Genomic DNA, 15,000 nt, shown 5'->3' with positions numbered 1-15,000 from the left:
AGCAGCAAAAAAGTACATTATGTTAAATGAAGAGTTTCTATCTCTGATAGTTGATATAATAATGTATGTGCATCATAAAGCCTACATGAACTCCATGGTGTTCAGGGATGAATAGTCTCTCCTATTGCTATTGTACTATTTTTTCAGCTATAGTTACATTAATCATTAGTAAAGTAGCCGCCTAGTTTTGAATGGCAGCGTCCCTGCTATCACATGTTAATAAAAATATAACATTTACATAATAAAAATCAACTACAGGCTTCCCAAATGCTGTAATAAATTAAGCATGATGAGTTGAGGATATGTCAGCATGTGGCCCCACTTTTAACGCTTATTTACAGTAAGTCATTATTTTGTCTTAATAAGTCAATATTTACTAAGTCAAAATAATGACATGCTTAGCATCACAGGTAACTAGGACTGTTTTGTGTTTTGTTTTTACTTTACGGAAAAAATATTGAGATGTATATCATATATTGCCATTCAGCACACACAGAGGAAAACACAACCAAAAATTGTAGGTTTTTTCATGCGAAGAAGCCGGCCTACTTCAACACAATCTGTAGTCTGTTACCCCCAGCGATGAGATGGAGACGTGATGGTGGCGACAGGTCAAATTACACTGTTCCTTACACCCACCCATCCCCTTCCCCGTCCGTCCGCCCTTTCTCGGGAGACACTACCTTAACTAACAAAATATTCCAGGGGAAACACTGGAGTCATTGGAGAGTGACTGACCACAGATGAAACAGGTGGTCTTCAGGATCTCTTCTTTCTTCTGCTTCTCGCTTCTCAGGTCGGCAAAAGTGTCGATGATGACGCCAAAGATCAGGTTGAGGACGATGATGATGACGATGAAGTAGAACAATAAGTCGTAGACCACGCGGGCGGGAAACAGCGGCTCCTAGGTGGGTGCACACACACACACTTTTCTATTTGTTACCTCCGAAAAAAGCCCACCTCTTTAGGACCACCCTTTCTAGATATATAAAGATGTGTATTTACAACATTAATAATATATACATACTCTGCAAATATACAAAAATATGCGCTTTTAGTCAAATTGTATATACTGTTTTGTTTATATTGTTTTTAAATCTTCATTATTTACTTCAAGTTACTACAGATGTCTCTATATACATATTTCTTTTTTTTTTTAAATAGACTTTAGCCAAAGGGGGAACATTTAAATTTCTTACACACACTTGTTATTTCATATGTTGACCTGAAGGCGAGCACTTAAAATCTTCGTACACACTTGTTATTTTTTATGTTGACCAGAAGGGAAGCACTTAAAACGTTTAAACACACTTGTTATTTCATATGTTGACCAGAGGGAGAGCACTTCAAAGTTTTACACACACTTGTTATTTCATATGTTGACTGGAGGGGGAGCACTTAAAATGTTTACACAAACTTGTTATTTCATATGTTGACTAAAGGGGGAGCACTTAAAATGTTTACACACACTTGTTATTTCATATTTTGGCCAGAAGGGGAGCACTTCAAAGTTTTACACGCAGTTGTTATTTCATATGTTGACTAGAGGGGGAGCACTTAAAATGTTTACACACACTTGTTATTTCATATGTTGACCAGAGGGGGAGCACTTAAAATGTTTACACACACTTATTTCATATGTTGACCAGACGGGGAGCACTTCAAAGTTTTACACACACTTGTTATTTCATATGTTGACTAGAGGGGGAACACTTAAAATGTTTACACACACTTGTTATTTCACATGTCGACCAGAGGGGGAGCACTTTTAAAAGCAACACACAGTCAATGTGAAAAATTCCTCCTTTTTTGGGACTATTCTAAATCAATTCCGAATATTTTGAAAATCAATTTACATTTTTGAAAGAATTCATGTTAAAAAAAAGGTGAAGGAAAATTTCTAACTTGTAACCTGTATTTGAAATATTGTCAGAATAATTTTATCGAGGTTATCACAAAAACTTTGTGTTGAAATGAGTTCCCGGTGAAAAGACCGAAAGCTGTCCTTGAACCTACCAAGAAGAAGGCTTGTAAAACTCCACTGTTTGGGATGGGAAGCAACATTCATGTATTGTAATCAACAGAAAGATATTGTCTGACGCAAGAACTACAAACGCAGAGAGGAAGCAGGGCCTGACTCCCCTACAGGCACCGCTTTTTTGAACTCTTTTACGAACCTCTTTTTGAACTGTTTTACGAGGGGCGGCACAGCTCGGTTGGTAGAGTGGCCGTGCCAGCAACTTAATGGGTTCCAGGTTCGATTCCCGCTTCCGCTATCCTAGTCACTGCCGTTGTGTCCTTGGGCAAGACACTTTATCCACCTGCGCCCAGTGACACCCACACTGGTTTAAATGTAACTTTGATATTGAATTTCACTGTGTAAAACGCTTTGAGTCACTAGAGAAAAGCGCTATATAAATATAATTCACTTCACTTCACTTTTACAAAACTTTTTTTGAACTCTTTTACCACCTCTTTTTTTGAACCAACCTTTTCTTTTGAACCGTTTTGTAATCAAAGGCAATGGCTGTTTACGACCCCGTTCCCCTTGGAAGAAACTGTTGCCATGTGGTCAGGGAAGGTCCAAATAAAAGAAGGAGTGCAATCTTTTGGCAGAGCGTGCTGAGACACTGTACGAGGGTACAGTGTCCATGCGTCTCTCCTCAAATTGAGCCAAATTTAATCCTGTCTCTGTTTAATTCTTTGCTTCTGGTCTTGTTTAATACATGTCATCAGTGTTTGATCCTGACAATTATTCTACCAAATAATACATTGTTAGAATGGATTCTGAATCAAATCATCACCCCGATCGGTGGGAAAGGTTCGGTGGCCAAAGATTGACGGCCAAATCATTAGGAAACACACACACGCTAAACAAAGCGAGTCTTTACGTTCTTGGACGGCTGGCGGAGGACGTCGCCCACGCCGCCGCCGTTCCTCAGACCGTGATTCAGGACGGTGACGATGCACATGAGCAGCGTGTCGCACGCTCGCTCTGAGGTGGCCTCATCTGCGGACAAACACAAGCATGTCTGAGTTAGGTACACTGTAAAATATCCAAATCATAACTTTTATTTATTACGATTCTAAATCAATTCATAATTCTCAAGAATTGAGTTTAGAAATATTACATGCAAATTTTATGCAAAATTGATTATTGAAAAAAATTATACATTTTTGTACTAAAAACATTAAACAGCTTATTGAAATTGTTATTAATATTGAGGCTTTTCTTAATTTGTTGGTTCCTTTAGTATTGTATTTGATGACATTGCGACTTGTCCAGGGTGTACGCTGCCTTCCGCCCCAATGCAGCTGAGATAGGCTCGAGCACCCTTGTGACCCCGAAAGGGACAAGCGGTAGAAAATGGATGAATGGATGGATTTATTTAACTAGTATTGTATAAACTAGTATTGTATTTATTAGTATTGTATTTAACAAGTAGTATATTGCTTTTGTATTGTATTGAACTAGTATTGTATTGAAGTAGTATTTTATTTAATTAGTATTTGATTTAATTAGTGTTGTATTTAATAAGCATTGTATTTATTAGTATTGTAGTTAACAGTATTGTATTTGATATAATTGTAATTAATTAGTATTGTATTTAATAAGTATTATATTTTATTAGTATTGTATTTAATAGTATTATATTTTATTAGTATTGTTTTTAATAGTATTATATTTAATAATTATTATATTTAATTAGTATCATAATTAATAGTATTGTTTTTAATAAGCATTATATTTAATTAGTATTATATTTAATTAGTATTGCATTTAATAAAGTGAATGTGAATTATATTTATATAGCGCTTTTCTCTAGTGAATCAAAGTGCTTTACATAGTGAAACCCAATATCTAAGTTACGTTTAAACCAGTGTGGGTGGCACTGGGGGCAGGTGGGTAAAGTGTCTTGCCCAAGGACACAACGGCAGGGACTAGGATGGTGGCAGCGGGGATCGAACCTGGAACCCTCAAGTTGCTGGCACGGCCGCTCTACGGCCGTATTTAATAAGTATTACCGTATTTCCTTGAATTGCCGCCGGTGCGCTAATTAATTTAAAACCTCTTCTCACTCCGGTACTTACCAAAGGCATGCAGTAAAAATTTGAGTGTGATGTAAGCTTGGACCTTAAATCCTACTGAATAGCTTTTAATCTTCTTCCCTTTATGCGATTTCAAATTACCGGTATTGAAATCAGCCTCCTCCATTTTGAAAATGATGACAGTAGAAGTGTCACTCGTGACGTCAGGAGTTTGACCAGGCGGTAATACTAAGCATGCGCTAATTATTTTGCGAAGCGAGTTTGACCCGGCAGTAATTCAAGGCAGGCGGCATGGCATAGTGGGTAGAGCGGCCGGCTGGGGGGGGGGGGGGGGGGGGGGGGGGATTGCCGACATATGTGGTCCTCTCCAAGGTTTCTCATAGTCATCATTGTCACCGACGTCCCACTGGGTGTGAGTTTTCCTTGCCCTTATGTGGGCCTACCGAGGATGTCGTAGTGGTTTGTGCAGCCCTTTGAGACACTAGTGATTTAGGGCTATATAAGTAAACATTGATTGATTGAATTAGTATAGTTTTTAATTTGTATTTTATGTGTAGGTCTTCTCAATGATCGTGAACGTCGATCCTAAGTTTTGTAAATCTGTAGTTGCTCTACTTCTTTTTATCAAATGTACTCTTCATGTTTTAATCACATATTTTTTCAATTACTACCATTCCAAAAAGTCTAATGAAGTATTACATCCAAACTGTGATCATTTATTCCCATTCCAACTCAATTCCTAATATTCCCAGAATCAATTTGATTTGTTTTGATTGATTCAAAACAAATAGTAATTTTTTCTGTTTTAGTTGCTTCGTATTCTTTTCTTACGGTGACTATTTATTGATGAGATGGATCAACAGTCAGTTTGCCATCCCTGAATGTCGTGCTCACTAATGACGATTCGCCCAAGATATTATCCTGACACTTTGACCGCCCTCAGATTGAGAAAACGGCACAAATCCACCACAACAAACAAACGTCAGCACCTTCAAATGTATTTCATGCATTGTAATCAACAGAAAGATATTGTCTGACCCAAAAACTGCAAAAGCGAAAAGGAAGCAGGACCACCGTTTTTTCCCCTCAGATCGAGAAAACGGCACAAGTCCACTCCAACAAACAAACGTCTGCACCTTCAGATGTATTTCATGTATTGTAAACAACAGAAAGATGTTGTCTGACCCAAGAACTGCAAAAGCGAAGAGGAAGCCGGACCACCGTTTTTTTTCTCAGATTGAGAAAACAGCACAAGTCCACTCCACCAACAAAAGTCTGCACCTTCAGATGGATTTCATGTATCGTAAACAACAAAATGATAGTGTCTGACCCAAGAACTACAAAAGCGAAGAGGAAGCAGGACCACCGTTTTTTTTTTCTCAGATTGAGAAAATGGCACAAGTCCACTCCACCAACAAAAGTCTGCACCTTCAGATGGATTTCATGTATCGTAAACAACAGAAAGATATTGTCTGACCCAAGAACTACAAATGCGAAGAGGAAGCAGGACCAGACTCCCCTCCAGACACCGCTTTTTTTCTCAGATTGAGAAAAGGGCACAAGTCCACCCCAACAAACAAAAGTCTGCACCTTCAGATGTATTCCATGTATTGTAAATAACAGAAAGTTAGTGTCTGACCCAAGAACTACAAAAGCGAAGAGGAAGCAGGAATGCTGTTTTTTTTTCTCAGATTGAGAAAACGGCACAAGTCCACTCCAACAAACAAAATTATGCACCTTCAGATGTATTTCATGCATTGTAAACAACAAAAATATATTGTCTGACCCAAGAACTACGAAAGCGAAGAGGAAACAGGACCAGACCCCCCCTCCAGGCACCGCTTTTTTTCTCAGATTGAGAAAGCGGCACAAGTCCACCCCAACAAACAAAAGTATGGACCTTCAGATGTATTTCATGTATTGTAAACAACAGAAATATATTGTCTGACCCAAGAACTACAAAAGCGAAGAGGAAGCAGGACCACCATTTTTTTTTCTCAGATTGCGAAAACGGCACAAGTCCACTCCAACAAACAAACGTCTGCACCTTCAGATGTATTTCATGTATTGTAAACAACAGAAATATATTGTCTGACCCAAGAACTACAAAAGCGAAGAGGAAGCAGGACCACCGTTTTTTTTCTCAGATTAAGAAAACGGCACAAGTCCACTCCAACAAACAAAAGTCTGCACCTTCAGATGTATTTCATGTATTGTAAACAACAGAAAGATAGTGTCTGACCCAAGAACTACAAAAGCAAAAAGGAAGCAGGACCACCGTTTTTTCCCCCATCAGATCGAGAAAACGGCACAAGTCCACCCCAACAAACAAAAGTCTGCACATTCAGATGTATTTCATGTATTGTAAACAACAGAAAGTTAGTGTCTGACCCAAGAATTACAAAAGCGAAGAGGAAGCAGGACCGCCGTCCCCCCCCCCCCCCCCCCTCAGATTAGGAAAACGGCACAAGTCCACTCCAACAAACAAAAGTATGCACCTTCAGATGTATTTCATGTATTGTAAACAACAGAAAGATATTGTCTGACCCCAGAACCACAAAAGCGAAGAGGAAGCAGGACCAGACTCCCCTCCAGACACTGCTTTTTTTCTCAGATTGAGAAAAGGGCACAAGTCCACCCCAACAAACAAAAGTCTGCACCTTCAGATGTATTTCATGTATTGTAAACAACAGAAAGTTAGTGTCTGACCCAAGAACTACAAAAGCGAAGAGGAAGCAGGACCGCTGTTTTTTTTTCTCAGATTGAGAAAACGGCACAAGTCCACTCCAACAAACAAAAGTATGCACCTTCAGATGTATTTCATGCATTGTAAACAACAAAAAGATATTGTCTGACCCAAGAACTACGAAAGCGAAGAGGAAACAGGACATGACCCCCCCCTCCAGGCACCGCTTTTTTTCTCAGATTGAGAAAGCAGCACAAGTCCACTCCAACAAACAAACGTCTGCACCTTCAGATGTATTTCATGTATTGTAATCAACAGAAAAATATTGTCTAACCCAAGAACTACAAAAGCGAAAGGAAGCAGGACCACCGTTTTTTTTTCTCAGATTGAGAAATTGGCACAAGTCCACTCCAACAAACAAATGTCTGCACCTTCAGATGTATTTAATGTATTATAATGAACAGAAAGATATAGTCTGACCCAAGAACTACAAAAGCGAAGAGGGAGCAGGACTGCCGTTGTTTTTCCCTCAGATTGAGAAAACGGCACAAGTCCACTCCAACAAACAAAATTCTGCACCTTCAGATATATTTCATGCATTGCAAACAACAGAAAGATATTGTCTGACCCAAGAACTACGAAAGCGGAGAGGAAGCAGGACCAGACCCCCCCTCCAGGCACCGCTTTTTTTCTCAGATCGAGAAAACGGCACAAGTCTACTCCAACAAACAAACGTCTGCACCTTCAGATGTATTTCATGTATTGTATTCAACAGAAAGATATTGTCTGACCCAAGAACTACAAAAGTGAAAGGAAGCAGACCACCGTTTTTTTTTCTCAGATTGAAAAAACGGCACAAGCCCACTTAAACGGCACAAGTCCACTCCAACAAATAAACGTCTGCACCTTCAGATGTATTTCATGTATTGTAAACAACAGAAATATATTGTCTGACGCAAGAACTACAAAAGCGAAGAGGAAGCAGGACCACCGGGTTTTTTTTTTCTCAAATTGAAAAAACGGCACAAGTCCACTCCAACAAACAAACGTCTGCACCTTCAGATGTATTTCATGTATTGTAAACAACAGAAAGATATTGTCTGACCCTAGAACTACAAAAGCGAAGAGGAAGCAGGACCAGACTCCCCTCCAGACACTGCTTTTTTTCTCAGATTGAGAAAAGGGCACAAGTCCACCCCAACAAACAAAAGTCTGCACCTTCAGATGTATTTCATGTATTGTAAACAACAGAAAGTTAGTGTCTGACCCAAGAACTACAAAAGCGAAGAGGAAGCAGGACCGCTGTTTTTTTTTCTCAGATTGAGAAAACGGCACAAGTCCACTCCAACAAACAAAAGTATGCACCTTCAGATGTATTTCATGTATTGTAAACAACAGAAAGATATTGTCTGACCCTAGAACTACAAAAGCGAAGAGGAAGCAGGACCAGACTCCCCTCCAGACACTGCTTTTTTTCTCAGATTGAGAAAAGGGCACAAGTCCACCCCAACAAACAAAAGTCTGCACCTTCAGATGTATTTCATGTATTGTAAACAACAGAAAGTTAGTGTCTGACCCAAGAACTACAAAAGCGAAGAGGAAGCAGGACCGCTGTTTTTTTTTCTCAGATTGAGAAAACGGCACAAGTCCACTCCAACAAACAAAAGTATGCACCTTCAGATGTATTTCATGCATTGTAAACAACAAAAAGATATTGTCTGACCCAAGAACTACGAAAGCGAAGAGGAAACAGGACCAGATCCCCCCCTCCAGGCACCGCTTTTTTTCTCAGATTGAGAAAGCAGCACAAGTCCACTCCAACAAACAAATGTCTGCACCTTCAGATGTATTTAATGTATTATAATGAACAGAAAGATATTGTCTGACCCAAGAACTACAAAAGCGAAGAGGGAGCAGGACTGCCGTTGTTTTTCCCTCAGATTGAGAAAACGGCACAAGTCCACTCCAACAAACAAAATTCTGCACCTTCAGATATATTTCATGCATTGCAAACAACAGAAAGATATTGTCTGACCCAAGAACTACGAAAGCGGAGAGGAAGCAGGACCAGACCCCCCCTCCAGGCACCGCTTTTTTTCTCAGATCGAGAAAACGGCACAAGTCTACTCCAACAAACAAACGTCTGCACCTTCAGATGTATTTCATGTATTGTATTCAACAGAAAGATATTGTCTGACCCAAGAACTACAAAAGTGAAAGGAAGCAGACCACCGTTTTTTTTTCTCAGATTGAAAAAACGGCACAAGCCCACTTAAACGGCACAAGTCCACTCCAACAAATAAACGTCTGCACCTTCAGATGTATTTCATGTATTGTAAACAACAGAAATATATTGTCTGACGCAAGAACTACAAAAGCGAAGAGGAAGCAGGACCACCGGGTTTTTTTTTTCTCAAATTGAAAAAACGGCACAAGTCCACTCCAACAAACAAACGTCTGCACCTTCAGATGTATTTCATGTAACAAACAAAAGCCTGCACCTTCGTCTTCGGCCTCGGCCGTGCAGCTGACGCCGTCGGCAGAACAGGACCGGGGTAACTCCTGCGAGGCTGCGGCGCCCTGCTCCGGAGCTGAAGAGGCGGAGCGTTAGTTAGCCGTTCCGCCGCGTGACCCCTCCGGCTTACCTTGGGCGATCTGCGGCAGCGGGTCCACCTCCATGATGAAGTCCTCCTTGAGGCACAGGAAGCCCACGATGGAGAAGAGGTAGACCAGGATGAGGGCGAGCAGCGCCGTCAGCAGGATGGAGCGCCCGTTGCGCGTCACGCTCTTGATCACGTTGAAGAGCGTCTCCTCGCGGTAGATCAGGTCGAACAGCTGCAAGCGGAGCGCAGGTCAGGCCGGGGTCAGGGGCGCCGTTAGCACGTTAGCGCCTACCAGGATGCTGTAGAAGAGCTCGTGGACGAAGAGGCCCAGCGTGGAGGTGAGCACGTAGGCCAGGTGGTAGAGGAACTCCACGTCCATCACCATGGCCTTGTAGCCCATGATGAAGGTGCCGTTGTTGCCCACGAAGCTCACCACGAACACCACCTTGTTGATCAGCTGCAACACAACCCATCGCCTTAGACCCGACCTCGCTGTGACCACTATACTGCCAAAAGTATTTAGACAACCATCCAAATGATGAGAATAAGGAGTCCTAAAATCAAACACTTAGGCACGGAGACTGTTTCTACAAACCCCGTTTCCATATGAGTTGGGAAATTGTGTTAGATGTAAATATAAACGGAATACAATGATTTGCAAATCATTTTCAACCCATATTCAGTTGAATATGCTACAAAGACAACATATTTGATGTTCAAACTGATAAACATTTGTATTTTTTTGCAAATAATCATTAACTTTAGAATTTGATGCCAGCAACACATGACAAAGAAGTTGGGAAAGGTGGCAATAAATACTGATAAAGTTGAGGAATGCTCATCAAACACTTATTTGGAACATCCCACAGGTGTGCAGGCTAATTGGGAACAGGTGGGTGCCATGATTGGGTATAAAAACAGCTTCCCAAAAAATGCTCAGTCTTTTACAAGAAAGGATGGGGCGAGGTACACCCCTTTGTCCACAACTGCGTGAGCAAATAGTCAAAAAGTTTAAGAACAACGTTTCTCAAAGTGCAATTGCAAGAAATGTAGGGATTTCAACATCTACGGTCTTTAATATCATCAAAAGATTCAGAGAATCTGGAGAAATCACTCCGCGTGAGCGGCATGGCCGGAAAGCCACATTGAATGACCGTGACCTTCGATCCCTCAGACGGCACTGTACCAAAAACCGACATCAATCTCTAAAGGATATCACCACATGGACTCAGGAACACTTCAGAAAACCACTGTCACAAAATATTTGTCACTACATCTGTAAGTGCAAATTAAAGCTCTACTATGCAAAGCAAAAGCCATTTATCAACAACATCCAGAAACGCCGCCTGTTTCTCTGGGCCCTAGATCATCTAAGATGGACTGATGCATAGTGGAAAAGTGTTCCGTGGTGTGACGAGTCCACATTTACAATTGTTTTTGGAAATATTCGACATCGTGTCATCCGGACCAAAGGGCAAGCGAGCCATCCAGACTGTTATCGACGCAAAGTTCAAAAGCCAGCATCTGTGATGGTATGGGGGTGCATTAATGCCCAAGGCATGGGTAATTTACACATCTGTGAAGGCACCATTAATGCTGAAAGGTACATACAGGTTTTGGAACAACATATGCTGCCATCTAAGCGCAGTGTTTTTCATGGACGCCCCTGCTTATTTCAGCAAGACAATGCCAAGCCACATTCAGCACCTGTTACAACAGCGTGGCTCCGTTAAAGAAGAGTGCGGGTAATTTCCTGGCCCGCCTGCAGTCCAGACATGTCTCCCATCGAAAATGTGTGGCGCATTATGAAGCGTAAAATACGACAGCGGAGACCTCGGACTGTTGAACGACTGAAGCTCTACATAAAACAAGAATGGGAATGAATTCCACTTTCAAAGCTTCAACAATTAGTTTCCTCAGTTCCCAAATGTTAATTGAGTGTTGTTAAAAGAAAAGGTGATGTAACACAGTGGTGAACATGCCCTTTCCCAACTACTTTGGCACGTGTTGCAGCCATGAAATTCTAAGTTAATTATTATTTGCAAAAAAAAGTCTTTGAGTTTGGACATCAAATATCTTGTCTTTGTAGCATATTTAACTGAATACAAGTTGAAAAGGATTTGCAAATCATTGTATTCCGTTTATATTTACATCTAACACAATTTCTCAACTCATATGGAAACAGGGTTTGTACAAACACTTGTGAAAGAACGGGCCGCTTTCAGTGATTTCCAGCGTGGAACTGTAATAGAATGCCACCTGTGCAAAAAAATCCAGTCGTGAAATTTTCTTCGCTCCTAAATATTCCAAAGTCAACTGTCGGCTTTATCATAAGAAAAAGTGAAGAGTTTTTGGGAACAACAGCAACTCAGCCACCAAGTGGTAGGCCAGGTAAACTGACGGAGAGGGGAACAGCGGATGCCGAAGTGCATAGTGCAAAGACTTTCTGCACTTTCAGAGCTCCGAACTTGATGTGACCTTTCGATTAGCCCACGTACAGTACGCAGAGAGCGTCATGGAGTAGGTCTCCATGGCCGAGCAACTCCATCTAAGCCATAAATCACCAAGTCCAATGCAAAGCGTGGGATGCCACTGGACTCTGCCATACCGCCCCCACTCTGTGTGGGGCGGTATGGCTCGGTTGGTAGCTTGGCCTTGCCAGCAACTTGAGGGTTCCAGTTTCTGCCATCGTAGTTACTGTCGTTGTGTCCTTGGGCAAGACTTTATACCCACCTGCTCCCTGTGCCACACCCACACTGGTTTAAATGCAACTTAGATATTGGGTTTCACTATGTAAAGCGCTTTGCGTCACTAGAGAAAAGCGCTATATAAATATAATTCACCGCACTTCACTCTAGAGCAGTGGAGACACCTTCTCTGGAGTGATGAATCACGCTTTTCCATCTGGCTATCTGATGCGCGAGTCTGGGTTTGGACGTTGCCAGGACAACGCTACATTTCGGACTGCATTGTGCAGAGTGTGAAATTTTGTGGAGGAGGAATTATGGTGTGTTTTTTTTTTTTTTCCAGGAGTTGGGCTTGGCCCCTTAGTTCCAGTGAAAGGAACTTACAAAACGTTTTGGACAATTCCACGCTCCCGAACCTTGTGGGAACAGTTTGTAGCGGGCCTATTCCTCTTCTAACATGACAACGCAAGGTCCATAAAGACCTGCATGATAGAGTCTGGTGGGGATGAACTTTACTGGCCTGCACAGAGTCCTGACCTGAACCCGATAGTGAAGTGAAGTGAATTATATTTATATAGCGCTTTTCTCTAGCGACTCAAAGCGCTTTACATAGTGAAACCCAATATCTAAGTTACATTTTTTTAAACCAGTGTGGGTGGCACTGGGAGCAGGTGGGTAAAGTGTCTTGCCCAAGGACACAACGGCAGTGACTAGGATGGCGGAAGCGGGAATCGAACCTGCAACCCTCAAGTTGCTGACACGGCCGCTCTTCCAACCGAGCTATACCGCTATACACCTTTGGGATGAATTAGAACAGAGACTGAGAGCCAGGCCTTCTTGACCAACATCAGTGTGTGACCTCACCAATGTGCTTTTGATTTTTCATTTTAAAAAAAAAACATATTTTGACGTGAAAATTTATGTTTAAAAATGCGGATTTTCGCGGAAAATTCCCATGCTTGTATATAAATGCGAGCATGATAATGTTGGCATACATCCAGTACCAAAATATGACTTGTGTATACCTATTAAACTAGCTAAAAAGATTTTAGCATGCTAACAGGTAGCATGCTTTAACGTCAGGGGTGTCAAACGTACGGCCCGCGGATAGAGAAAGTGAAAGAATTATATTTATATAGCAATTTTCTCTAGTCACTCAAAGTGCTTTTACATAGTAAAACCCAATATATAAGTTGCATTTAAACCAGCGTGTGTGGCAATGGGGGAAGGTGGGTAAAGTGTTTTGCCCAAGGACACAACGGCAGTGACTAGGATGGCGGAAGCGGGGATCGAACCTGGAACCACTCTACCAACCGAGCTATACCGCCCCCAGGATGAGTTTGCCAAGTACAAAAATGTACCAGGAATTTTTGAATGAAAGAAACTGCAGTTCTAAATGTGTCCACTGGATGTCGCAATAGCAATTCTTTGTATCTTTGTATAGATTATGCTGAGGAAAATGATCAAACTACATAAACAGCATACTGTTATTTGATTTTGATACCATTTTTTTTATCTTAATAGATTGAAAATGAACACCACTGTGTGTGACTGATGAACATTAAATTTTATTATTTAAATTAAACCGCAGCATTTAAGTGTAAACAGCTGAGATAGGCTTCAGCACCCCACGCTACCCCGAACGGGACAAGCGGTAGGAAATGGATGGATGGATGGATGTAAGTGTAAAAAAAAAACAAACACAACAACAATATGATTTGTACATTTTCAGAATGTGCTTGTTCTATTTTTAAAAAAGAAAACAATCAGAATTTGTCTTTATTTCTGAGTTATCATGCCGTGATTTACCAGTGCGGCCCACTTGGGAGTAGCTTTTTTCTCCACGTGGCCCCCGATCTAAAATGGATTTGACACCCTTGCTTTACCATCCATTCATCTGTCTTCTTCCAATTATCCGAGGTCGGGTCGCGGGGGCAGCAGCCTAAGCAGGGCAGCCCGGGCTTCCCTCTCCCCAGCCACTTTCGCCCAGCTCCTCCTGGGGGATCCCGAGGAGTTCCCAGGCCATCCCGAGGAGTTCCCAGGCCTGCCGGTAGACATAGTCTTCCCAACGTGTCCTGGGTCTTCCCCGTGCCCTCCTACTGGTCTGCCCTAAACACCTTCCTTTACGTGATGAAATATTTGACGCTGAGGTGCAGAATTTGCACAAAGAAAAGCTATCATTCTAACATCGGAATGCTAGCAATGGTTTAGGGGCCATTAAAAAATGATCTGGGGGCCCCCGGGCCACACTTTGGACCCCACTGAACTATCACCACACACAAATACACTTAATTGAAACACTAAAACCATGAGATTCAACGTGTCTTACGTTGAGCGCCCCAAGCAGGATGAGCGTGTTTCCGATGCCCAGGTGGTAGATGGACCTCAGGATGAGCGCCAGAGTGAGCGGCTGCAGGCCATAACGCTGCGAGAGCAAGGCCAGCACGGACAGGCCAATCAGAATCCAGAACAGCATCAGCAGCAGGGAGTCGTCGATGGCGCCGGCTGGAGACCAGAGAAAGGAGGAGGAGTTAAAATGAGAGTGAGGTCACATGACCGCACACTCCGCTCCACCTTGTCCTGAGTTGTAGGGGTAGAAGAAGGCGATGATGAGGTTGATGAAGACGGCCAGGTTGAAGGAGATGGTTCCCCATAGAGACATCTTCCCGGAGAACCAGTACAACACCGGCATGCCTGCAACACACACCACACACACACTGGTTATCATTTGGAATGGGGACAAATTTGTTGACCGGGACTTGTGGGGACCACCCTTAGGGGACCTGTTTTTTATGTCCCCATTCGTCAGAAGTCCCGTAAAGGTGACTGTGTAAACAGACTGATGTTCCCATTAAGTCGGAATTGCCAGAACACACACACACACTCACACGTACTGGTAAACTTTTTGGAATGGGGACCAAGTTGTTGTTCAGGACTTGTGGGGACCACCCTTTCTACAGGTTGTGGAGGCATA

At 42.1% G+C, this 15,000-nt stretch overlaps 1 protein-coding gene across 1 annotated transcript in view; it reads right to left on the bottom strand.

Annotated features, from left to right (window-relative positions):
- The window catches only part of itpr3 (inositol 1,4,5-trisphosphate receptor, type 3), a 140,654-nt gene that overhangs the window by 5,454 nt on the left and 120,200 nt on the right, over positions 1–15,000 (bottom strand). The window contains exons 49-55 of the mRNA XM_061902779.1: positions 14,601–14,720; positions 14,356–14,531; positions 9,632–9,796; positions 9,382–9,571; positions 9,238–9,327; positions 2,892–3,010; positions 739–904 (exon numbers count right to left, since the gene is read on the bottom strand). Coding sequence (XP_061758763.1) covers positions 739–904; positions 2,892–3,010; positions 9,238–9,327; positions 9,382–9,571; positions 9,632–9,796; positions 14,356–14,531; positions 14,601–14,720 — 1,026 coding nt within the window. The remainder of the gene's footprint in view (positions 1–738; positions 905–2,891; positions 3,011–9,237; positions 9,328–9,381; positions 9,572–9,631; positions 9,797–14,355; positions 14,532–14,600; positions 14,721–15,000) is intronic.

This window comes from Nerophis ophidion, linkage group LG06, assembly GCF_033978795.1.
Source record: "Nerophis ophidion isolate RoL-2023_Sa linkage group LG06, RoL_Noph_v1.0, whole genome shotgun sequence".
Lineage (NCBI taxonomy): Eukaryota > Metazoa > Chordata > Actinopteri > Syngnathiformes > Syngnathidae > Nerophis > Nerophis ophidion.
This window is presented reverse-complemented; position numbering and strand designations above follow the sequence as displayed.